Source organism: Gobio gobio (assembly GCF_949357685.1).
Source record: "Gobio gobio genome assembly, chromosome: 6".
Taxonomy (NCBI): domain Eukaryota; kingdom Metazoa; phylum Chordata; class Actinopteri; order Cypriniformes; family Gobionidae; genus Gobio; species Gobio gobio.
In genome coordinates, this window is record NC_137102.1 from 23,456,448 (window position 1) to 23,483,553 (window position 27,106).

The 27,106-nt window shown below is 37.3% G+C and overlaps 1 protein-coding gene across 1 annotated transcript; it reads left to right on the forward strand.

Moving 5' to 3' along the window:
• Positions 1 to 497: 497 nt before the first annotated feature.
• Positions 498 to 27,106, forward strand: ripk2 (receptor-interacting serine-threonine kinase 2). Its single transcript, XM_079820408.1, has 11 exons — positions 498 to 1,169; positions 5,328 to 5,481; positions 5,640 to 5,795; positions 9,881 to 10,038; positions 14,659 to 14,708; positions 16,320 to 16,481; positions 19,248 to 19,333; positions 19,504 to 19,596; positions 19,724 to 19,817; positions 21,379 to 21,603; positions 23,740 to 27,106. Exons 1-11 carry the CDS (start codon positions 979 to 981, stop codon positions 24,129 to 24,131), a joined length of 1,761 nt encoding a protein of 586 aa, XP_079676534.1. The 5' UTR covers positions 498 to 978; the 3' UTR covers positions 24,132 to 27,106.

Below are 27,106 nucleotides of genomic sequence, written 5' to 3' on the forward strand. Positions count from 1 at the left end.
GTTGCGTCAAATTCAAAGAAGTTCAACGTTTAAAAAAGTGGACCCCAAAACATTCTTTTATTATTATTTTAATAATAAAATTATTATATCGAATGATTATTATTTATCATTATTATTACTAATAAATAAATAAAAAGTGCCATGAGACAATGTGCACAACATTTTCAGCAGTCTGAAAAGATATGTTATGTGAAAAAGTCAATATACGCTTAAAATCTACCAAAAAAAAAGACACATTCACGGCTCACACTGTTCAGGTCTAGTGAATGTGCCAAAATGTTTTTTTTTTATAAAATCAGATTAAATATGAACCCCATGACACCCGGAAGCTGAAGTCACAGTCGTGTGATCGGCGTTGATTTTTCCCTTTCCCCCACCTGTATTCCGAGAAGCCTCGCCCTCTGTGACAGGGTTGGCTGTAAGCGATTTATACGTCTGCGATTGGACAGTTGAGATGTCATTCATGAATCCGCAGCAAACAGTGATCAGGTCAAGCCGTCAAGGGCGGGACTAGACGGGAGGTTCCTAAAAAAAAACATCACGTCGCGGTTTTAGTCCGACCACTCATTCACACACACACATACACACCTGCGAAATATTTGCCGAGCGCAAACCCACCACTATAACCACGTTTCGTCATAGTTAAATATCAAACTCTATTGATTTAATTCGATTTTGTGGTTAATTTGCTATTTTGTTTTATGGCGTGGTGTAAAATGCGTTGTTCGGGCTGGGGGCGTGTCTCCAAACGCGAGCTGTAGGACTCACTCTTTCCATCTTATTCAGTGACACTATTAACGAGGATATTTTGCCTACACAATTTAGTCAAAAACCAATCTCTGGGTAATATAGTCCGCATTCAGAACATGTAGAGACATGCGCGATCTGTGTGAGGGTTTTCAGCAGTAGCTGTGCGTTTTCAGTTCCCCTTTCTGCTGAAGCTGAACGGGCCCGTTTCATCTCAAGATATCCTGAAACATGGAGCACACCGGCTGCGTCAACATCTGCAGTCTCACCAGCACCTTACCGGTGATCCCGTATCGGAAACTAACGGATCTGCACTACATCAGTAAAGGAGGATTCGGGACGGTGTTCAGGGCGCAGCACAGCGACTGGCGCACCACCGTGGCGATCAAGTGCTTGAAACTGGATTCTCCGGTTGGTGAGAGGTGAGTTCACTTAGTTCACTTGTGAGCTCTGCTTGCTACCTCAAATGCACTGTCCTTGTGTGTCCCTAAAGAACTGTCAAAATGTAATTTGCTACTGATCAAATTGTTGGGGTTTGTTCTGTGTGCCTGGATGGTTTCAGTCTGCTATATGCTGGTTGCTGCAGGTGTTTAGAAAAGAATGCTGTGCACATCACAGGTCACGGATCTAAACTAAAATGCAGCACTTGTGAGGTTACGTATGTAGTCAGACAGCATCGTTCTGCGGGACTGTATGTTCAAGAGTTATATTTATACATATAATATATATTTATTTATATACTCTATGTATTTTTGACTAAGATGGCACACGTACGTCTCCAAGATGTCTGTTAAAGACCTGGAAAGCATCTGCTGTGTACAAACATCTGATAAACAAGTTAGTTTTACATGCATTCTAAATGGTGTAACAATATATCATGTCACAATATATCGCAATACAAAAATGCAATAATATATGTATCGTGGATAGTGACATTCTGTTGTATAGTTAACTCAAAATAAAAATGACTGTGTGAGGAAAAAAATTCAAGTTTGAATATAATGTATTATAATGCAATGGTGGGATATTTGTGGGTCCTGATAATGTCAAATGTCTTTTGTTACCAGTAAAAAAGTAGACTACGTTTATTTAAATAGATCTAGTGAGTGGCAGAGTGCAAGAATATTCGTCTAAAATAATTCTGTATTTTCAGCTTCAGAATTATGAATATTTTTATTCTGGTGTCAACATTGTCCTGTGCATTTGGGTTACCAGCACCAAGTCCAAGCCTAAAAATGTAGCATTTTAATCAGCAGAAGAAAAAAAAACCTGTTGTCAACCTTTTACCATACAGTATGTCTTGGAGTTTCGCAGTAATATCATATTGTGAGTTCAGTATCATGATATGTATTGAATCATGACATGAGAGCATCGTAACACCCCAATTCTAAATCATAAACATTAAAGATGTTTTCTAAATGTCTACTTTACACCTGACAGGAAATGTCATAGGAGACTTGTTGCAGATGAGCAAACACTATACAAACACAATACACCTTTCAGATGAAAACATGCACATCAAATAGACGTCTCCGAGATGTATGTGTACTATCAGGGGCTCTTTTGGGACAAACACCGACTGATTGTTTTGGGTTAATAAGCACTGAGTTACAGCTTGAATGTTTTTGTCCACAGTTCAGTGTTTATACGATCATGTGTCATGGAATGTGTTTTCCTGGCCTGGATAAAAAAAATTAAATGGAGAGGAAAACTAAAGAATGAAAGAAATGGAAATATTTAGCATAAAGAAAAAAGCAATAGTCCACTTAGAATTAAAGTTCTGCCATTTACTCACCCTCATGTGTTTTCCTTCTATTGAACACATTCTGAATAATTTGCTGGTCTGTTCTTGGGATGCAAGATATCTGTCATATTGTTTATCCACCTATTTTAGAGATTTTTTTTAAATCAGTGTCAGCCAATATTTGGATTAATATTGTAATTAATTAAAAAAAAATAATAATAAAAGAATAGGGTAAATTAGCATTTAGATTACCTGTAGGTTCACACAAAAATTAAGAAATGTCATCATTTACTCACCCTCATGTCGTTCCAAGCCCGTAAGATATTTCATTAATCTTCAAAACACAAATGAAGACATTTTTAATGAAACCTGACAGATCTGTCCCTTCATATAAAGTCCATTCTACCAAAAAATTTACAAAAGTTCATAAAGAGATCTTGAAAGTAATCCATGTAGATCGAGCTGTTAAATCCAAGTATTCTGAAGGGACACAATTGCTTTATATGATTAACAGATTTAATTTAGGCTTCTATTCACATTTTAAATATTGATAATTTTTATACGGGCATGTTCATAATTTATAGCAATCCTGTCTCTTCAGAATACTTGGATTTAACAGCTCAATCCATATGGATTACTTTTACGACCTTGAAGATCGAAGATGAACAAAAGTCTAATGGATTTGGAACTATATCATGGTGAGTAATTGATGAAAGAACTAACTGCGGTCCCCAAGAGGGAAATGGATAAATTATTATTTATTTTTTTAGGTGATGGGTAGGTTTAGGTTAAACATTAAAGCACACTGATAAACTGTGCAATTTTATTTTCATATTTTATTTAATATTGACAAAATTATCCACAAATACTGAGATGCATAAGCTCAGATCAAACCGTTCCAAAAAGAAATACAAAACCAGTCCTAATTGAAAGCAAAAAAAAGTTGACAAAAAGACTTAATCCAATATTTAGTGATAATATAGCATGCAAGATTTAGCCTATAAGCTATTTTTTGTTGGCTGCTAATTTTTGACTGGGAAGTGTAATAAGGTGAGGAAAAAAATCCCCAAAAAGTACTAAAGTAGTTATACCCTGTTTGAGCAAAGTCAGTAAGTTTTAGTCCAATGCGATAACATTACCTAACATTTTCAGGAAAAAGAAAATCAAATTTTTTCACCAGACAAAAATCTAAATTTTTACCCAGGGACCTCTGGTTGAGTTGACAGAACAACCCACAAAACAAGATGAATGTAGCGCAATGACTTTTTACATTTTTAAAGTTTCACCTAGGGCTGCTCGATTATGGAAAAAATCATAATCACGATTATTTTGGTCAATATTGAAATCACGATTATGTAACACGATTATTTCACATGACTTTGGGAATGTGTTGTATTTATTAAAAATACACCTTTCAACAATTCAATTGAAATTGTAACATTTGTTGTACTTTTTGAACTATTAAAATAAATAATATAACATATATTCAAATCAAAGTATAAAAGTATTCACATAAAAATGATAACCACAAATAAATAAGATCAACAATATGGTTCGGCTAGATATGCTTTTCAGGTACGTCTAACATTAGTTTTCAGGTACAGAAATGTGTCAAATGTAAAATAACATTGCATATTTGAGTGCATAAATTAAAGATTAATCCTATTAAACTTACAAAAGCTATTCAATCAAGAGCGTTGAGTGATGTCCTTGTCTTTTGTTGTTTGACATTAAACAGACAGCAGTAAAGGCTACTGCCTCTTTAAGACCTAATGATCGGATATGCGTCGACTGTATAAAGTTCACTTAAGGCATATACAGACTATGTATGCTAGAATACTCATCAAGATGGACATGTTGACATACGTTTTGTGTGAGTTTGTCCGTTCAAGAGCAAGACTTGAAAGAGAACTCAATATTTGCGCGCTGAGAGACGTGTGCGCGCTCTCGGATGAGCGCACAGAGATACATTTTCTCACAGCGCGCGCGGCTTCTCATTCGCGTCTTCTGGCACTGAACCCAGGTGATGACGGTGAAAACGACTGGTCATATTCGAAAATATGGCAGCACTCGCATGCATTGAACAAAGTTTACAAAGAGAGAATCATTTGAAAAATATGAGGGGGAAAAAGGACGTTTACACGGCACCCCTGCTCTCGTCAGTTTTTGTTTCTTTATTAGATTGTCATAGGTCACTCTGTTTAATTTTCAAGTGGTTAAACAAATTCGTGGTGTTCCCTTGCGTTGCAGCCACTGCCATGTAGCAAATCTTGCATGTAGCATGTTTCTGCTCGTCGTCTGATTCCTCGAAGCCAAACTGTTCCCAGACAACGGAGTTGGTTTTGCCTTTTTTGCTCACCAAACGCTGCTGTAACTGCCCTCCTTCTGCCATCTTTACTCGCGCCGAGTTTTTAAATTCCAGCGGATGATATGCACACGAGTCACGAGACTCACAAACTGAGAGAGATTTGTGGCTTCGGTAGGGGCGGATGAGCGCGTGCGCGTTTCATTCAGAACGCAAGACAAAATAAGAGTGTTCTTGCAAAACTGAACATGGCAAAATAATCGTTTTTTCTCGATTGTACTATTTTGGTGATCGTTGGGAGGCAAAATCGAAATCGAAACGAAATTCGATTAATTGCACAGCCCTAGTTTCACCTGTTCCTGTGTTCAATAACATCCATGGAAGAATGAAAGTTTTACAAGTTTAGAACATAAATAATGGTCAAAATCTGTGGGAACCCTGACAGTCAGCATCTTGTCACATAATGTTGTCTGGTGGTTGAGAAACCCTACCAGCCGATTGCATAATCATTAAGGTTTTTTTTTTCCCCAGGGAAAGGAATTGTTTATTGAAGGAAGCTGAGGTGCTTCACAAAGCTCGATTTAACCACATCATCCAGATCTTCGGGGTGTGTAATGAGCCTGAGTTCTTCTGCATTGTGACTGAGTACATGACCAATGGTTCACTGGATGAGATACTACATGAGGTACAACTGTACACAACAGCATTCCTTTACATGACACGCTTTCTGTTTAGTCTAGTAGTATTAGTATAATGCGTTCCGGTTTGAGTAATGCACAGTTTCACTTTCCCCTTTGTGGCATACAGCTTCTTGAATTTCTGTATTTTCTTATTGCGTCACAGAAAGATATGTACCCAGTGGTGGCCTGGCCATTGAGGCTTCGTTTTCTTTATGAGATTGCTCTAGGGGTCAACTTCCTCCACAATATGACTCCACCCCTTCTACACCATGATCTCAAAACTCAGAACATCCTGATGGATGGGGAGTACCACGCTAAGGTTTGTGCATTTGGACAATTAGTTTAGATTGAAGATGTGTAGATTTTTGTCCTGGGACTTGCAAATGCTTGAAATTCCTAGCTGAGTTATTTGATTGTCAAGGTGATCAACTGTTGATCTTTTTGCATGTAATCCTTGTTGGAATGCAAGTCATTGTTAATGTGCTGAAATCCATATTTGTCTGAATGTTATCAGTGTCAGTATCTTGTAACTTTGCCCTTCTCTTTCACATCTATTTTATTTATTTTTATATTATTATATATTATATTATATTCATACCATTATATTTATTTTAATTTTAAGTTTCATGTTTCTTCCCCAGCTTGAAAATCTTACTACTACCCTTTTGAAGATAATAAGCGAATACTTGTACCTTGGAAATTAGCTATGACTTATTAACATGTCTTGTAATTTTTGTGGATTTGATTTGGTCAAAATGTAAATTTTCACCTGAGATTTGTAGGCCAAATTACAGGGGGGGTAAAAATGACTTTATGGCATTATTTTTTATTTTACACCGAGATTGGTAGATCTATCAGTTAAATCTGATGACTTTAGCAATCTTTGTTGCATTATATGCCAATAGTTAAAGGGTAACTAAACCCTAAACCAACTGTTTTTAGTTAATGATCTGTAATACTGGGGCTTTATTAATGCTGTTCATTGATTCGAGTAAATGTTTTAACATTTGAGTATAAAGTGTTTTAATTCTATAAAATATGGTGTAAAACCGCCAAAGTGCTGCCAAAGTGCTCACTATCCGCGCCCCTGACACGAGCTCACCACGCCCTCAGAAATGTTTCCCCCAATCACACGATGAGAACGGCTTCACTCCAGTATGAACTGTCATGTTACGTGAAGTAGAAACATTATGAATGAAACTGACTTGACACTTGCTTTAACATTGTAATGAAGAAAATACGGTTAAATAATGCAGTTGCCAGTACACGTCAGGCTTTTCTTGCGATATTATTGCCGCCCGTCATGTGTACAGATCATTTTCATACATGAGACGCGCTTTCAAACCTTGACACGCAAGTGGTTGCCGCGGTAACGGGCAACAATACCGTAACTTGCTGGCGTAGTCTAACTTATTTGAGGAAATCTGTTTATAGGCTTTTAGGTCTGAACTTATTAGTCCTGCGCTGCTTATTGATTCAGTTAATTTGAATGAAAATACATCGTATGTATCAGATATCTGATCTATTTTAGTGGCATTCAGTGTGTAAGAATTTGACTGTTCATAGATTAGGTCAGTTCTCTTGCGCTGCTACTTCACTAGCATCGTCGGCATCGGGAGTTAACGCAGTTTGAGCCAGCGGCTCGCATTGATAAGGCTCTGGGTCTGTGTCTACAGACAATTCACCCTCCTCCACTTCAGGTGAAGGTGGGAGAGAATGACCGCTCTGTTGCAAAGCTGGCGTCACTCCAGTCATTCTCCATCTTTGCGACTCGCGAGTCTGACAGCTGTCAATCAATCCGTCACTGCGGGTCTCAGGTGCACGCCCTCCGCTCAGCCCTGCCCTCGGTTCGTCCCCTCTGTCTCCGCTGGGCTCTGCCCACTTTTCCAGCATTTTTCAAAAATTGCCAGTGGGTGGAGTTAAGCTCTGAGAGGTAGTAGTGGGAAGTTCGGATCATTTTACTGACTCGGATCTTTGAGTCTCGTTCAGCAAAATGAACTAATCTTTTTTCGAGTCATTTCGTTCATTTCAGAAAAATATAATTAAAATGACATGTTAAATAGCCCAACCCATCTAGTACTTATGAAAATGTTGATTACATTTGTAAAACTAAATAAAAATAAACTATAGGGTACTGCAACCAAAGCCAAATTATAAGAAACTGAAACGTTTAATTAATTGATTAGTTGTTGGGTCAGGCTATTGCAGTCTAACTCTGTTAGTTCACCTCACCTCCTGATCCTAGACATTCTTTCTTTTTCAACTTCATATTTATCACGTTTGTTCTCCGCCTCTCGTGTCTTCGAACTCCTCGAGACGTTAGTTGTCGACTCGTCTGTGTCTGAATCTGATCTGGGGCTGGGCCGGGCCATGTGACACAGGTCCGGGAACAGAATGATTAGTTCATCTTTCGAGTCTCGAGTTCGGGTTTGAGTCTTTCGTTCTTCCTGTCAGTCCCATAGAGTCTATGCTGTCAGTAACGGAAACAGAAAAGATTAGTCCTTACGAGTCTTTCGGGTTTGACGTTTCAGTCATTCGTTCTTTTGCCACGTGACTTGTCACACGTAGTTATTTTTATTTTTTATATAGATAATTCTCAGTTAATATCAGACATAAACAAATATGCGAAATATATTGACTATTCAAGTCTAACATCACAAAATCAAGTCAATTAGACTATTACTCATTTTGAATCATATAGCACACACACACACACACACACACATATATATATACACACATATTAACTGAGAATTATCTATATAAAAAATAAAAAATAAAAATAACTACGTGTGACAAGTCACGTGGCAAAAGAACGAATGACTCAAACGTCAAACCCGAAAGACTCGTAAGAACTAATCTTTTCTGTTTCCGTTACTGACAGCATAGACTCTATGGGACTGACAGGAAGAACGAAAGACTCAAACCCGAACTCGAGACTCGAGACTCGAAAGATGAACTAATCATTTTTGTTGTTTCCAGTACAGATTCAGCGTAATGCGCATGCGCGGTCAACACAAAATGAACGAATCACTCTTTGAGACAACTCGGTAGTCCCGAGTCATATTAAAGTTCGTGAACGAATCGTTCATGAACGACACATCACTACTGAGCAGGGGTTTAGTTACCCTTTAAAGTTCAAAAATGGGGGGAAAAAGCACTTGTTGGAGGAATGTTGTATGCAATTATTTTGAGAGGGAAACAGGATACATGTCTAGTTTCAGTATTATTTGTTCTTTAGACTTTTTCCTCTTTAAACACAATAAGTATCAGCTATTTGAGAAGTTATCTACATTTGGTTTTAGACCTTTGAAAATGGGTAAAATTCACAAATTTGAACATGGAGTCCCCACATCTATGGGATTGAACCATATAGGACTTTAAAAATGAAGATGTTCTTTTGCCAAAAGAAAAGTTTATTAAGAATTAAAATCTAGAAGGATATTTAGATATCTTGAATACTTGTAGAGTTATAGGCAAACTTTGGAAAAAATATGCTAAGTTATGATCTATGCAACTGTGTTGATTGGAATAAAATGAGATGCGTTTCTAGTTTCAACATGATTTGTTCTTTAGATGTTCCTCCTTTAAAAGGAGATAAATATCAACTGTATGAAAATGTGTAGAATTGACCAATTTACTCATGGAGCTGCATTAAGATCTCCATATGTCTGGGATTTAACCATATAGGGCCTTTAAAATGAAGAAAGCAAAATAAATGTTTGTTAAGAACCAAAAAGGATATTAAGGTATTTTAATAATTAGTTACAGGCTTGCAAACTTGGGACTAAAAAAAATACAAGATTTTTTTTTTTTACTTTCACTGTTGACATTTAATGATACAAAGATTGCTAAAGTAAACAGATTTATCTAATAGACCTCTGAGTAAAAATAAAAATGATGCTGCCATCTTTCTAAAGTCCTTTTCACCCCCTGTAAGTTGGCTCCAAATCCAAAAGAAAATATTTAATTTAAATATACAGCCATGAAATTTAATATTTTGGCTTTCTTCTTTATTTATGTATTTCTTTCACTGGACAAAACATTATCAAAATACAAATTTTAGCCGGGGACCTCTGGTTGAGTTGACACGGAATGACCCATCACGAAACTTTAGCATTATTCACATCCAGCCGTTAAAGTCTCAGTTAATTTTCATTGTAACTGGAAAATGGAAAAGAACATCATTCATTTTTCTCCCCACAGAAGTTTGTAACAAAACAAGATAAATGTAGCTCCATTCCTACCCTGGTCTTTCGATATCTAGAGTGGCCATTGAAAACCCTCATATTGGTTATTTTAACTCAACCATTAATCAGTTTAAGTATATTGTGTATTTTGTTTTAACTTCACATTGAACTTTCTGATCTAAAGTGTGTCTTTTATGTCTGTGTTTGTGAATAGATAGCTGATTTTGGCTTGTCTAAATGGCGTCAGCTCTCTATCACTAAAGGGTCCGGCTCCAAACCTGCCGAAATGGGAGGCACGGTCATCTATATGCCACCTGAGGAGTATGAGCCTTCCAAGAACCGCAGAACAGATGTCAAATATGACATGTACAGGTCAGTTTCTGTAGATTCTATAAAGCTTCCAGTTTTGCCTGGATGAGTGAACTTCCTCCTGAGTTTCAAATGATTTCTACTACAGGATTTTTAACTACTGCTCTCCCAGTTCCCATATTTTTGGGGTTGCCCCTTAAAATTTTCAACTGTTCTTAATGCACCATGGCACCAGTCTGTTTCTGACTAAGCAAAATTCCTGTCAGATTAGGGACATGTCTCACCCTCAATCCTGTGGTGAGCCTGAAAATATCAGGGAATTTTAAAATTGTGATTTCAATGCCTGGAAAATTCAAGCATCAAAAAAATAAATGTGTAATACAGCTTTAAATTAAAATTAATTTAGTTCCCTGTACATTAGAATTTGTCCTGTTTGATTATATATTTTTCTTAGCAAAAAAAATATCATCATACATTTCTTCTTACCATGATTTACAGAAGACACCCACTAAAATGTCATAATATTTATATATCAGAAAACCTTATTAGGAATATTTAAAACAGGAAATTATTTGATGACATATTAAAAGACTCTATATAAGGATCACAGTGCAGCCCTCAAATACTAATTCATTGTAATTTTTAAATCTTTATACTTTGCCACTATCCTTCAAACCACTGGGTTTTACCCATTTGTCAGCAAGAAGTTTTTTTTAAGGAAGTGAAAATCATTTAAAATATAATACAATTTAGTATGATAACTTATTCTTTTATATATTTTAATAATTACTGGTCAGAATAAGTATATTGTTTTATTTTTACATAATTATATCCGTTACGCTGAATGACCATGGTTTGTTACTCTGAATGACATTTTGCCAAAAAGGGGCCCCCTTTGCAATGTTTTTAGTATTAGTCTGTATCATTAAATTAGTTTTAATAATATTCATAAATGAGGGCAGAAGCAGATAATAAGAATTGTATTCTACTGTTATTCCTCCCTGCCATGCTTGCTTGTCACTTTGTTTCCGACTTGCTCGGCTCCAAAAATTTCTCCTTGCAGCTATATTTATGAATACTTTTTGTTTCCCAACATAAATTATGTTATCAGGACTGGTATTTTGGGTGGAGAATCCCCTCAATGGTCTCTTTTGAACTTGTGACATACCGTAGTGAGGGGGAAACTCTCTGTTCAGAAATATTGGTGGTGAGCTATTAATCTGACAATCACAATCCTGAATACTTTTCTCTTTTCCTTGCTAAAGGCCTGTTCACACCAAATATGATAACAATAATGATAAAGATAGGCTAGTTGAAAAAAAAAATTCTAAATGTAAAAGAATAGTAGAGTCCACACAACAACTATTAAGTTAAAGGCACAGAGAAACGATATTGTGACATCACTTTCAGGGCGTTTATTTGTATTTTTAATTTTTTTCAGCTAATGAACGATAAATGCATTGACAGGCAATCAGAATCCATACCGCCTCAAAGAGCTTCAGCATTTAAAGCATCAGACGACAAAACTACAGTACATGCTTAGAATGAACAGTGTTATCGTGTCAACGCTGATATAGTTACCATTATAATTATCATAATATTTATTGTTCTTGGTGTGAATGGACTTTAAGAGTGCCACCCTAGTTACAGGGTCTGCATTTACTTTTTGGCTTTGTGGCATTTTACAGTGCCTTTCAACTCAATAACATGAATCAATAACACAAATGAAACAAAAATGCATTAAAATATGAATATTTAAGTTTACCACGTATTTGTCCTCATTGATCTGTAATATAAATAAGATGCTAAAATTGTTATTTATACAGTGACACACTATGGCTTAACAGAGAATTTGCATTACACTGAATGAAAAACACATTACCCTGAATGACGAAACTTCTACTTCAGCTGGAATTGCAGGCCCTCAACTGGCAACCTTTATCAAACAGTGAGCTTGACCAGTAAAGTTAATCACAATTATTCACAACATCTACTTATTTTTAAAAAAATCTAACAATATAACTGTTTTCAGGCATTTCACTGAATGTGCATTTTTGTAACTTAGGCTACCACACCAGGAATGGTGGAATTATCAAATATTTAAGGGCAATAAATTCACTTTTCTTCAGCACTTCATGGTCTTCAGGGTGCCTTTTGATGATGTCACAGACTGTCGAAAGACCGTCTGTTTTCAATGATTTCAGAATGGCTTCTTGATGTTACACTAAATGAATGAAAAGCTGCATTTTCAGGACCAAACTCCCCTGGTTATTTCAATACTAAAACAATAAAATAAGACAGTTCTTTTTAATATAGCACAGCCAACACTTATTTGAAAATGCCAAGATAACAAATATATTTTTTTACTTGGTATTTGATGTTTATTTAAAGATGTAATGGCAAAATCAAGTCTGGACCATTACGCTGAATGACAATTTTAGACTTTGGAACATTATTTCCCCCATATGTTGACCTTTTATTTTGACAAAAGTTATTTGAAATATTAAAGTAGACATTTTAACATGTTTTTTATGTATATAAAATGACTTCTGTAAATTTAAATTGATGCAGACATCAAAATTGTCTCGTCTTTGACCATAAAACATCTTAAAGGGTCATGAAACCCTAAAACGCATTTTTTGAGATTTTAACAGATATGTACTGGTGGCACATCTATGAAAACAATCATAGCACTCATGTTAATTATTAATGGGGAAGTGTTTTTTATTTATTTTTATTTTTTTCAGCCACTTCTGCTTTAAAAAACAAAGCTGAACCAACACGTTGGGCCCTATTTTAAGGATCTGAGCACATGGTCTGAAGCGCATGGCGCACATGCACTTAGGGCATATCCGAGTCCACTTTTGCTAGTTTAATGACGGAAAAATCGGCGCACCAGGCGCATGGTCCAAAAGGGTTGGGCGTAACATGCAATAAACCAATTCCCTTTAAAAGCCAGTTGCGCTTGTACCATTGCAGATTCACTATTTACATGTCGGAATATAGACACTCTCAACCTGACATGTCAGTTTAAATACATGTGTGTACTGTCACGATTGGTCAATACACAAATAATTAGCCAATTTCATTCGTCATTACTGCAAATAGGTAATGCTGATACATGCAAAGACTAGCCATTAGGACATGTAGGCATTTTTATCTTTATGTACACAGTAATAATCTTTTACATTCTAATCCTTTTATTTTTAATATTTGGGATGTTTTTGTGCTGCTGCTCCTGTGTGTGTGTAATGCGCAGAATGCACGTGCGTTGTACACCTGCCTACAGGCGCATATTAGCCTAGTATTACTAACACGCCCTTTAAATAACACAAAAAATACTGCGCTATTGACTTTAGGTTGACTCAAGTTTTTTGTCGTTTTCAGTTGCCTCAAAATAGCAATTTGAAATAGCTTTATTTGCACAAAAAATATGATTCCCAGTGCATTTGGATTTGAAATCTAAATAATGAGAACTAATAGATACTAGTATTTGTGGTATACAGCCACTGATCAGTTGCGCATTGCAAACGCATATTAGGTGAAAGTATAATGAGCCCATTCTGCCTCTGCACTGCATACGTGCTGCAAACAGATCATGTGTGAAACGGGTGATATCTGGACTGGAGGCTTGTTTCAATTTCTATAGAAATATTTTCACATGCTCCAAACAAAACTTCAAACTCAATTGTGTCTTCTTATGCTACTAATACAGATGTATGTCTGATCATAAATGCAATGACATGATTGATTATTCAGATACAGAAGACAATGATGTAAATCAGAAATTCAAAGAAGAATGCAAAAAAAAAAAAAGTCACTATGCCTTTATTCTTTCTGTGTTAAACTTGTATTTCATTTGTTCGGAGAGTGTAGTGCTTGTAAACGCAATAAAAATTTACTTTTTTTAATTTTTCATATAGACCGATAGCTCTGGAAAGTTATACAAATGTGTTGATATTTCTAAGAATGGTCAAAACTTATTTAATTTGTTCATAAGGTGTTTGTAGTCTCACATGATATGATAATTTTTTTTGTTGTGTTTAAAAAGCGATTAAAGTGCCCCCAAATATCTTATTTTTTAAATATTTTTTTCTTTCTACAGTCACATAATATTTATTCCACACAGGCTGTCTTTTATTGGTTTTCTCCCCTTTACACTCCCACTTGTTCATGGTTCATGACACTTCCTTTCTAGTTATCTCTAAAATATTTAATCAGCTAGGAATCTATAATCTATAAAATCCTTATCCAAGTCACAAGTGAATGAAAAAAAGAAACTTCATTGTTCATCATCTTTGGGAGGGAGGCATGTAGCAGCCGGTATTGGATATTGGAAATTATCGGTGTATTTGTTTACAATTTTCCAAAACAAAAATAGATAATGGGAAATTATCCATAAACCAGTTTCTGGGGTTACTCATAGTTCACCAAAACTCCTCACAAAAGAGGCCTTTATTTTATTCATGTACTGTGCTGGTCAAAAAAAAGGAAGTGATTTAGGAGCTAAATGTCAACCTGCCAACAGGCCTGAGGTTTTGTGATTAGTCATAGGACATGTTGAAATCACTGGGCAGATTGGACACTGTGTTTTATCTCCAAAGGGGATTGCCAGATGTGGTTTAGAGACTGCATGGCAACAGACAAACCATTCACTCATCTGTTCTACGATTCCTCTTTCAGTTACGCCATCATCATGTGGGAAGTGCTTTCAAGACGGATACCATTTGAAGGTATGTTGGGTGACCATGTGTGATAGAGAAGTGTACCAGTGAATTCAATGACCGGTCTTGTTAGGCTAAATTTCCCACACACTTGAATGTGGCCTAAAACTGTTTTTGTTTTTTGAACATCACCAAAATCATCAAAAACATTACCAATCTAGTTTTCTGCTTTACAAAACAATCACACATCTGACCGAAGTGGTTTTAACGGTTCTTGGGTTAACAGCACGATCACACAAGGAGTCAGTCAGGGTGTTTCTTAATAAAGCACACTGGAAACTTGATTCTATTACATTTTTATCAAGTCACATAAAAATAGCTTATTTTAAAAACAATAATTTATTGAAACTTCAGCCAAGAGATGTGATTTAGATTTAGTTTATTAATGCAAATTTTATTTGGGTTTGACATGACATTATTTTGAGCTGAATCTGTTAAGTTCTGAGTAGGCACAGTAGTTTATTCTCTTTGTGTGCTTAAGACAAGCAAACATATAACTGCTTTTTTCACCATGGGGCCGAATGTTTCTAAGAACGGTAAGGAGCGGTTCCAGTTATATGGTACGGCAAACTATTCTCGCCTGGAATTCTCAGCACAGTTGTCTAACCACGCTGGTAGAATGTGTGTAGTGATATCGCCACTCAAGATTAGTCACTTGTCTGTTGCCTTGCTGGCAATTTCTCTGTAGCTGGCTAAGCACATTATTTGAGCAACATAAATACAAATTAATAATAATACAAAAATAAAATAAAAATTCCACAGTGGAAAATTAAATCATATCCGTACCGGCTGGGCCGGATCTGCACGGAATGGAATCATACCTTTAAGAAAAGGGCATAAATAAACAGCACTGTGTCTACATATGGTTTTATTACACTTTTTAAGGGCTGTATAATGCCATACTTAAACGAGTCACAGAAACAGTGCCTCAAATAATGAATGTTAATCAGAATGCTTAAAACCTGGCAGAGTAGTAACTGGCATTGCTGATGGGCCTATAGACTAATTTAAACTCCTCATTCACCATTGTGTTCATGCATAAAATGGGCACGTCTGATTGGTTGTAAGGCCACGTTCACACACCGTCGTCAGTTCTGTATATGAGTTTTTAATATGGTTACATTCACCCATAGTTCAGTTATTTATGGGAGTGACAACTGCATTCGATAACCGAATTCACACCCGTGACTCACAACCGCATTCCCCGGAAAACGCGCTTTGTGAACGAAACCAGTCTGGACAAGTAGTTGTCTGTCATGTCACACAGTGCAAGAGAGCCGCCGCTTTCACTTTCTAAAATTACAGCGCAATTGCGACGAGCTGTTTTTCATCTGAAGGTTTTCGATCCAGTCACTGTTCTCCACCGGAGCGGCTCCCGTCCGGTTTGTGTTGTACGCAAATTCAAAATATTGATAAATTATAATAGTATCAAATTCCTTGTGCAGCCCTACTCAATACCAAACAGATTTTGCTGTGTCGTGTTTGTGATGCAAAGAATATCATGACACAGAGTTCCCCTCATGGTCACTTCCTCCTCCATTTCATAAACTTCAGCAGTCATCTATCCAGGCAACATTCAACCATCGTCTGACGTTGTCCTTTTGTTCTCTTTGTGAGCAGAGGCCACCAATCCCATGCAGATCATGTTCAGCGTCCTCAGAGGATCTCGACCTGACACAGGCCTGGATAGTCTGCCGGCAGACATTCCCAGTCGAGAGACCCTCATTAACCTCATGACCTGCGGCTGGACCGCCAACCCAGATGAACGACCCTCCTTTCTCAGTGAGTGTCAGCCTGCACCCCACCTTTGACCTTTCCTCTGCTTTTCATAATCCTTGTTTAACTCATGCTGTCACAATCCAGTAGGGTGAGCCGTTCTTGTGGTTTGTTAAATATTTTAAATGTCTAACCACTATTGTCATCGGTCTTTACTGGCAATTTTGTCAGTTCATGATCAAATTTGCCGTTACAGACTAGTAAAATGTAATGTTGAGTCATTACAGTTCAGTTTTCTGAAGATTTCTCTTTTGCAAACCTGCTACAAATCAGGACTGAGGAAATAACTGTGACAGACAGAGAGAGCCGTGGGGTCATCTTCATTATTCAAATATAATTATCTTTTAACCAGATACGTTTAATAAAACGGTAATTAAATCAAACCGTGCAAAGGTCTAATATCTGGATTTAGTTCTCAACATGCCCCATTAACAATAGACATTTTACTTCCTTGTAAACTCTAGGCAATGTTGAGTAAGAGCTTTTGAGGCTGACCTGGGTTCAGTTGAGTTCAATATATGAAAATGGTTTTCCAATTTCTGAAACGTGAGCTCTGAAATGGTTCACAATAGAGCACTGCAGTGGCTAAATATTTTTGTAGGGCAACTAAGAAGTTAGCATCTCCCTGGTTCTCTCAACAGGTTTTCTATTTGCTTTCGGATTATTGTAGAAAATAAGCTCTTACACATTCATCATGACAATCTTCACAGTTGAAACACAACTTTTATGAATTTTGAGTTCTAAATACAATCGTCAGCCGTAAAAAGCGAAATATAGGCTATAAATTAACTACACCACAGTCGCAAGACTTCAACGTCACCATCACTATTCTTCCAACAACTCTTTGTCTTCATTTAAAAAAAAAATTACCTGAAAATTAGAGTTTGGATAGTTTTCAAGAGCGCAATTATAAACACAATGAGGCTGTGAAAGTGGACTAGTGAGTAGATGCGTTTTCCTGTTTAATGTCCCCGACACGTTGTGTCCATTTTGAGAATCGCTGGGATCATATTACTGACAGTTGTGGTCAGAATTATTGGCACCTCAGGTAAAAATGAGAACAAGATGGCAAAAAATAATTGATCTTTCATTAAACAATAAATAAAAGCAAAATAAAATTCTCCCCAAAACATGTTGGCCACAATTATTGTCACCCCTAGAACTTTTTATGAGTAATATATCTCTGAAGTATTCCCAATAATATTTTAATTAGCACACCAGGGTGGCTAGAAACATGAAATTGTCTAGCTATAACTTCTTGTTCCACAGGAGTATAAATATGAGGAAGCACAAAGCCCAAATTTCCTTAATCATCCATCACAATGAGTAGAACCAAAGAATATAGTTCTGATGTGCAGCAAAAGATTGTCTATATCATCCTAATGCACTGTGAGGAGATATGCACATGTGCTGACCCCGCTCTGTGATTTTACGTGGCCTACCACCTCGTGGCTGAGTTGCTGTTGTTCCTAATTGCTTCCACTTTGTTATAATACCACTAACAGTTGACAGTGGAATATTTAGTAGTGAGGAAATTTGCCGGTACACAGGTGGCAACCTATCACGGTACCACACTTGAATTCACTGAGCTCCTGAGAGCGACCCATTCTTTCACAAATGTTTGTAGAAGAAGTCTGTATGCATAGGTGCTTGTTTTTATACATCTGTGGTCATGGAAGTGATTGGAATACCTGAAATCAATTATTTGGAGGGGTGTCCCAATACTTCTCGCAATATAGTGTATTGAAACCCATTAAAAAAAAAAAAAAAAACATTGACTGCAGGATGATGGATTATGATTATAAAATGCAGACTTGTTTTTGAGTCACCCCTGCAGAACTCTACTGGTGTGAATCCAACTGAAAGTGAACCACTGTTGATGGTCAGAGAAACATGAGAATTAGTTAAATTATTGAAAACTAAAATCACCTTAATCTCATGAGGTAAACATTTTTGGTCAAAGGAAGTTCAGCTAACTAAAATGTTTGGGAATGCTTGGTGTATAAATTCACACTTATTAAAGTGTAATGAGACTCGCTGTCTCCCATTTAAATTGCTTTCAGAGAGCAGCTCACATTCTTCACATCTGTTTTGAGGGTACACCCAAAGGGACAATTAAAATGGTGAAACTAGTGTCTTTACCTAGTTATTGTAATAACCAGATGCTGCTAGTACTAATGGTTGTGCTTGAGCTGATTTTAACTTTTTCATTGTTCAAGATGTATGTATATAATGAGAGCACATTATGAATGCATTTTCCAAACCATGTTTTTGTCTTATCCTGGATCACTGTGGTATGCCTATAATAAAAGTGTTTATATTCAGGCTATTTTAGACCGGACGGGATGCCAACCGCTGCGGAGTAGTTCGGTTCATCTTTATTTATTTCCCAAGAGCAATTTGGTTGCTTGCAGCATACAATCATAAGACAATCCCATATATATAATATATATATGGTTCCTCAAGCAGGACAATCTCTGCAGCCTCCTCTTACACAGAGCTTATTTGGAGAAAATACCATTTATTATATAAAATATTACCCAAATACTTAAACTGTTCAACACTCTCAACACCCATTCCATTGATAGTTGTTTGTTTATACTTTATAGAATGTTTCCTAGAGCTAAAGTCAATAATTATCTCTTTGGTTTTAAGAACATTAAGTTTTAAAAAGCATTCTGACACCACATAACAAAATCAACCACCACAGGACCATGCATTGAGTCTTTATGCATTTTGTAGCTTAATAGCTGCTTTTTCTGTACCTTACAGATTGTCTTATTGAACTGGAGCCCATGTTGAGAAGATTTGATGAGATTGATGTCTTGGAAGCGGTGTTGGAAGTCAAACGAACAAAGGTGAGTCTTTAAGCCTGACCATGCATGGATGTATTATGTATTGAGAAATATTTTTTCATGCCTGTATTAGTCTGGATTTAGTTAGTGGAAGTAGTTTGATTTGTATCTTCAAGTTGTGAGGTCAAAAACGTATTAATGTATTGTAATTTTTCTTTCCTTTCTTCCGTCAGTTTATGAGGCCATCAAGTGGTTGCTCATCAACTCAAACAAATGGGAAAAGAATTGAGGAAAAGAGTATGAAGGAGCAAAACATCCCTTGGCCAGTGAGTTACAATTTATTTTATTTATATGTACATGTATATAGGTCCTGTTTTGTTTATTCAGAATTTTAACCAGTGATGAGAACAGTCTGGGGAGCGTCTTAATTTTCTTCTTCGTGTTATATGACAGGACAACAGTTCCACATCTGGATCAGGCTCCTGCTCTTCCCAGGAAGCAGAAATGTCCCACCCGGGCTTCCTCACGATATCAAATCCCTCTCAAGGTAAGACTAATTTCTTCTGAAAGGGATAGATCACTCAACAACAACAAAAATGTAATTCTCCCATCAATTGCTCACCCACATGTTGTTTCCCACTTGGCTGACTCAATTTCTTCAATGGAACACAGAATTGCTGGAAATGTTAAATGGAAAAGTGTCACAATGGGGCATTTCACACTTGAAATGGTTAACCCTGGATCATTCTAAACCCCTAATAAAAGGAATCCTGGGTAATCTTGCTTTGTTTCACATTGCTCATACTTAACCTGGGTTGGCTATTTTTAATCTGTCATTTCCTACTCTACATTCCTGAATTATGTTAACATTATTATTTGCACTGTGTCAGTGTCATTGATTGGACAAATGCAGCATGCAACCTATTTACATAAAGGCTCTCGTTGTGCATCCTCGTATTACTGTATATTATCAATTTTCACCTGAATAGACTTTTTCGGACTATAAAGCTAATTAAATTGTCTCTTCGCTTCAATTCACGTATTTTCCATCTCCACATCTCATATTTTTCCCCGCTGAAACATTTATACAATGCGGGGTGTTTCCATGACTGAGGTTGTTTCCTCTGACAAAGCACGTGAATATGAGGCACGCGATTGGCTGTTGGTTGCTAAGTCTAGCAGTAACATTCTAAAGGCCTGTTCACACCGGGACTATTTTCACGCGCGTTTATCGCCGACGTTTAACGCCTCGTGACTAAACAATGGGCGCCAATGTGAGTGTTCACACTGACGCATAAAACGGCAGGCGTAAAAGCGTCATTTTAAAAAAAACGCCTCGGGTTCGTTTTTTTATTTTGACGCGGCGCGTTAAAAACTGGCCAACCAATGAGATCAGCGCTTTTGTTCACGTGCCTGGAGCTGCTGAAGTGACAGTAAAACACGACTTGGTGGCGCTCAAGCACAAAATCGGTCTTGCCGAGCACACATTGATACGACGAAGAAGTAGTAAGTAGACAAAGAAGAAGATGGGCTGCTAATGCTGCTTGCCAGTTAGCAAAAAGTGTGTGAATGCTTTTGCCATAGACATAATATATCTGTGGTTTTGGCAAGCACGTAAATACTGTCTCTCCTCTTCTTCTGTGTGACAAGCGAGTGTCAGAAGCGTAAGTGCCGCAGCACCACCTTGTGTATCGTGAGCGCATCTACTGAATGTGCACGTTCACTCGGCGCATCGCCAGTGGAAATCGCTTGGGTGTGAACACTCAAGACGCGCCGAAAAACGTCACGAAAAACGCTGGCGATAAGCGTGTGCGATATTCGTCCCGGTGTGTACAGGCCTTAACACCACGTTGTTGCACACTACACACATTTGGCACCGCAATACGGGGTTAACACAGCAAAAGTGCTGCTATAATCCCGGGTAAACCTGCTTACCCTGCCTCACAAATTACAAGTGGTGTTCAGAACCGCAATAACACAGGGTTAAGCACAGTGTGAAAAACCCTAATGAGTAAATGACACAATATTGGGGTGATGCTCTTTGTGTATTGTTTTTTTTTTGTTTGTTTTTTTTTGGTTAATTTATTGTAACTGTTTTACATCATCAGGTGTGTCAAGTGCTCAGACTGGTCCGCAGTCATCGTTAATGTCCCTTCCACTTGATCCTCCAAAGCCACTTATGGACAACTGCTCTCGGAACAACCTCAGCACTGAAAACCAGACGGCACAGCCCGTGTCCGACCTCAACATACCTTTCAAACCACTTGCGCCTCAGAGTGAAATTGATCTGGCTCTTGCCATACATCCCCTCACTCTGCAGACACACCCACAAGGTAACAACACCTGTTAGCCACACCCTGAACAGGGCTGGAGCATCTGCATCTGCAGTTTCTATTTCAAAGTTGCTACACTCTTGGGGAAAAAAAGGTAGAACAGCTGTCACTAGGACGGTACATCCCAAAAGCCACACCTTTGTACCTAAAGCATAGATATTAGTACCTAAAGAGTACATATTATAATTTTTTTAAAGGGTATCGTTCCAGTGACAGCTTTCTGAGAGTGTATCAACTGGGTTCAGAGTAGGGCTGGGTGATAACAGTGAGTTAACTGAATTGGAAGTGTTTTCTCTCATCTTAAAGGGATAGTTCACCCAAAAATTTAAATGTCAAAAAAGTACATAAAGAGATCATAAAACGAATCCGTATGAACTGAGCGGTTTAGTCAATTTTCTGAAGAGACACAATCGCTTTATATGATGAACAGATTGAATTTAGGCTTTTATTTACATAAACATTCATCAACACACATCAGTTGTGGTAAACTGAATCGGAAGCATGTTCATTTGACATACGAGAACAAATGAGATTCATTCTAATGTTACAAACCACGTTTGAGCTTCCGCAAGAACCGATGAGGTTCATTCTCGTGTTACGTAGCACTTTTGAGCTTCTGCAAGAACCAATGAGAATATTTATTGATTTAAGCGCCATCAGAGTTTCCAGTGTTGGGAGCGTTGTGCTAGACTAATACAATTTTAAAATGTCTTGTTTCTGAATAAATAAAGCAGTCAGGGCTGCAACTAACGGTTATTTTGGTAATCGATTAGTTGGCCGATTATTTTTCTGATTAATCAGATAAATGAGCCCTTTTTTTCTGACAAAACACACTATTCCACATCCTGCCCAATGCTGTCCTTCAAACAAACGTGTCAGCTGAGTGCTATGAAAACATACATAGTGAATATACCTTACAAAAATGAACCAATAATAAAAAATAAATAAAACAGGGTTATTGTAGTTATTCCATGGTAACCACAAATTAACCATAGTTTTGCTTCAATTCATAGTTTAACTACGTATTTGTGTGGTTCTACAAATTGTAATCAATACGCCAAAAAACATGGTTTTACTATCTAATAGAATCATGGTTAATTTTCGTAAGGGTATATCTTTGCTATACATTGTTTGCTAAGGACACTTTTAAATCCCTACATTAAAATATAAAACAAAAACACAAAAAACACACTCTGTGTTAGCGGATAAGAGGAATGTTTCTGCAGAAACACATTCACTATGGACAAAGTAACCTGTTACTGTCATTTCTTTATCCTGTAGAAACATCTTACATTTATATTCAATTACACGCTGTTATGCTTTACAGTTACTACTCAAAATACGTGAATTAGATGTTGACTTTTAAACCTAAATTTAGCGTCCAACAGCAGATAAATGAATGTTTTTGCGCTGAATATTAATGGTCTCCCTCTCGACTGCATTCTGTCTGTTTGACGTGCATGCACATGAAGTTTGAAGCTTAATGTCAGACTGACATTTTCCATGCAAAAATTGAAATTTGAAATTGAAATGAACATTTACAGATAAGGATATAACTACTGTTCTCTATATAGATCAGTGGATATAGCCTGTAAAATTAACGCTTTGCGCTGAGGACACACGCATCTGTCAAACCGCATGACAGGGTATGGTAAACACTAATGCATGAGCTTGACGCTTAAAATGAAAGAATTCTCATGTTTTGGCTGCTTGGCTCATGTACCTTTCCGGCAGCAGCTTTCCACTCCACTATTTTAGATGCATTTTGTCCTTAGAAATGCATTATCCAGTGCAGATCGACTAATCAATAATGAGAATCGTTGTTGATGATTTTCATTATAGATTATTATCGATTTTCCTCGATTAGTTGTTGCATCCCTAAAAGCCGTAGTTTTATTTTGTTCTAACCAGTAACCTTTTGAAAGGAAACCTTTGCTTACTGTCTTTGCTCAGAACAAACCAATACATTTTTAATCCCTGATATATCGTATATTGCAATTAATTTTTAAGGTGATTTATTGATTTTAATATTTTTTCATGTATCGCCCAGCCCTAATACAGAGTACCAGTAATTTTGACATCCCTTGATTCGGGCTCTACTTAATGTCCGCCTCCTGCTCCTAACTGTCTTTGCAGATTTTGTTCCAGCATTGGACTTTCAGGGACCGGCGGCTCGCTGGATCGCTGCTCGAAGGGAGGAAGTTGTGCGGCAAATGACGGAGGCGTGTCTCAATCAGAGTTTAGATGCTCTGTTGTCTCGTGAGCTGCTGATGCGCGAGGACTATGAACTGGTCGTGAACCAACCCACACGTACCGCCAAGGTGCGGAAGCTTCTGGACACTTGTGAGCGGCACAGCGAGGAGTTCTGCCGTGTGGTGGTGCGGAAGCTCCAGGACAATAAACAGATGGGCCTGAAGCCCTTCCCTGAATTCAGCACCACCAGCCCTCCTCCACCACCATATACTGCCCCCAGTGCCCCCAGCGCCCCCTTCCTCACCAACTCTTTCAACACCACACGGAACTTCTGACCTTCTCCCAACTCCTAATCACTGCTCTTGAACTGGAGCTCTGTGAGTCTTTCTTTCAGTTAAGGATGGTTCCTGTTCACACGCTCTTGCATTTATTTGTGCTGCTTGGCCGAAACTTTGTGTGCCTGGACAAGTGCTTTTGCCTCGGTGGTTAAGGTGTTGGTACCTATGACACACTTTGTTTGGTATCAGCTTAAACAGCTGTTTTACACGCATCGAACAAAACCGACTTTGGTCAAATAACTACTTGGCTCATATTGACTATTCTGACATAAAGTGATTTGTTGAATTACTGGCTCAATGCCTAAATTCTTGATGAAAGGGGCGTGAATCCAAGCGGTACAGTTGTTTCACAATGTCACGTTTAAACCTTTATTCCAGCCATCAAAAGAATGAAAAAAATCTAAGAATCGGTCCTATCCTGTCATATGCACCTTCCATACCAGCAAACTTAGTAGAACAGAAGGTTTAAATGAAGTTGTAAAGAAAGACGCACCCTTGTGTTATGCTATGTTACGTCCACATTACTGCACAATTACTCGTCCGGACTTGATGATAAATTGTGTGAATCAGCAGTTTCGGTCTTCCTTTTTGTAAACCAGTGCTTGATTTTCCCACAGTGGCACTCAAAGTCAGGTCTGATGGTTGTTTCGCCATGCGTTTAATGCTGTGTCAGGGTTAGTCTGCCATGCGGTGGGCATTTTGCAGATCTAGACTTTAGTCAGGGTAGAAGCAATATCACAGGGTTGAGGCTGCGAGGAATGGATGGTATGAATGGCTATGTGTTCAAAGATTGAAATCGAGTCTTGAGAATTAGATATGACCTTGAACCTTACGATAATACAACTTTTTCCATCGGATCAGACAAGTTCTTTCATCATTTACTCACTCTAATGTTGTTCCAAACATGTATGACTTTCTTCCTTTTTGAGTAATGTTCAAAAACTGTTTTTGTCCTTGCAATGAAAGTCAATTGGGTCAAAAACAAAACCACATTTGGGCTCCTTTGAAATTCACTGTATGGACAAAAAACGATGAGAGATTCTTTAAAATGCCTTCTTTTAGAAGAAAAACTAGTTTGGAAGTACATGAGGGTAATTAAATAATAACCAAATTTTCATTTTGGAGTGAACTATGCCTTTTATAATGATACAGAGTGCCAAGTCAGCTTTTTTTTTTCCAGATTTTTGTGGTCTTCTGAAAAATTAAGTTTTTTCTCCCAGATGCCAATGACAGAACAAACAAACCAAGCCGTCATTATTTCATTGCCTTTACTTTTGTATAGTGAGTATTGTAGCATCCTGTTCACAAGCAATATTAGACAAAGACAAATCAACCCTGTCAGAATAGGGCGGGACACTGGATGATGGAGTTCGTACAAACTGGCCAAGGTCAACTTCTTCTGTTACGTTTTTCTTGCTCACAAAATAATGACATGTCAGTCCAGAGCATTAACTCCATAATAAACAGTATAATCAGTGGCCTCGCCTGCTTGTGCTTGTCAAACCATATGCTGCCCAAAGTGTCTTGGTTAAGTTACTTCTCAGTAAGTATTTTGCCATCTACAGTATGTAGCCTAGTTTGCACTGGTTATTATTTACTCCAGATGTAGCAGCAGACAGTGGACCTTTTTACAGCACTTCAATACATAAAACAGGCTTAAGTATGAAGTAACTGTATTAAATATACTGATCACCGCTGGGTAGATTTTGAGGAAAGCTACTGGCAAGATGTTTTATCAAGAAACATAGTATCAAGTGACTATTTGCCACTGTTTATACAAATGTTCCCAGTTTAGATCAGCGGTTTTCCTCCATGTCAATTGAAAATTAGATTTCCATCATAAAAATGCTTCAAATGCAGTGTTATGTTTTAAGTTTGAAGTTATTTAGAAACTAAACCAAAGGGTATGCCAAGCGTTAGCACTGTAAATATGGGCTCTACTGATCTTCAAGCAGAACACAAATATACATTTTTGATGCTGAATTAAATTTGTTGGCAATGCTTTGATCATAGTCTTTTTGTGCGTGACCCGTGAGCTTGATGATATATGAAGCATTTTATAAATGTTTTGCTATTCCACTGTTCTCTCTTTTGTAGTTTTGTTTTAAGGCATTGATTTCCTGAGCTGTTGGGTTTTGCATGTGTCTGCGCTGTAGACTTCCCCTCTGTGCAAATAGATGTTGTTTTAGAGGCCTTGTCGTTGCAGAGGTATTTTCCCTAGATTGATTACATCGTTTGTCCCCTGGAATGTCCTGAAATAGTTTTTTTTTATTCCCTAACGCTTACTGATACTGATTCAAAGTGCGAATCCAGTCTTGATAAGTTGTTGTTTGATGTTACTGAGTCATTTTCAATGCAAGAATCAGTTTTTTAGTTATTGTTTTCACCTTTTGTAATTTTATGTTGACTGTCCAGGGTTTGGGACCATTTACAATATAACGAGTATGTATCGCCTGCTATTGTTTTGTATTTATTTATAGTCATCACTAATCTTTAGTGATATTTTACATGCATCTTAAGTCATTTGTTTTGAAAATATCACTTGCTTGTAAGTGTTGTGCCTATCCAGTGATGCTACAAGGCTGAATGGATCTTTAGATTACGCTGAATATACTTTAGCACACATCTCAGCAATATATCAGCCAAATGCTGTATTGCCTAATGGCTTGTTTTGGATATAAAAAAAGGTTGCATTTTCATTCAAATTACATTTAAATTTGTTATTTAAACCACACAGGCTAGGGATTTATTTGAAATTACTACTACTACTACTACTGATATCTGTCAATGTTCCTTTTTGCCTCGGAGACTTAAGAACCTAAATGTCTTGTCATCAAAAGTACAATGACAATAATGTGTAGGCGTATGTAGCAGTGTACATGTAGCATACATCCGTGCTATAGGTCTATATGAGGAACTTCCATAAAAAATGGGAAATTTTAAAGTGTTATTAAAATGTGTAGAATTTCCTG